Raw genomic sequence first — 344 nt, 5'->3', positions numbered from 1 at the left:
CTCCCCGCAGGTGGGTGCCCATCCCAACACTCTCCCTGCAGGCTTCCATGAGCGGAGCGGGAAGCCGTACTGCCGCCAGGACTTCCTGGCCATGTTTGCCCCGAAATGCCAGGGCTGCGAGCGTCCGGTGATGGACAATTACCTGTCGGCCCTGCAGGGCGTCTGGCACCCCGAGTGCTTCGTGTGCGCGGTGAGTGGGCGGCGAGCTAGCGGGGCCGCAGGGGTGAGCGTGTCCCTGCGGCCGTGCCAGCCTTCCCCATCTCCTTCTCCCCAGGAGTGCCTGAACGGCTTCGCCATCGGCTCCTTCTTCGAGCTGGAGGGTCGGCCCTACTGTGAGCTGCACT

At 67.2% G+C, this 344-nt stretch overlaps 1 protein-coding gene across 1 annotated transcript in view; it reads left to right on the top strand.

Moving 5' to 3' along the window:
• The window catches only part of LPXN (leupaxin), a 3,899-nt gene that overhangs the window by 2,559 nt on the left and 996 nt on the right, over positions 1-344 (top strand). Inside the window, exons 7-8 of the mRNA XM_009321055.1 lie at positions 42-190; positions 275-339. Coding sequence (XP_009319330.1) covers positions 42-190; positions 275-339 — 214 coding nt within the window. The remainder of the gene's footprint in view (positions 1-41; positions 191-274; positions 340-344) is intronic.

Source organism: Pygoscelis adeliae, unplaced genomic scaffold (assembly GCF_000699105.1).
Source record: "Pygoscelis adeliae isolate BGI_AS28 unplaced genomic scaffold, ASM69910v1 Scaffold1073, whole genome shotgun sequence".
NCBI lineage: Eukaryota > Metazoa > Chordata > Aves > Sphenisciformes > Spheniscidae > Pygoscelis > Pygoscelis adeliae.
This window is presented reverse-complemented; position numbering and strand designations above follow the sequence as displayed.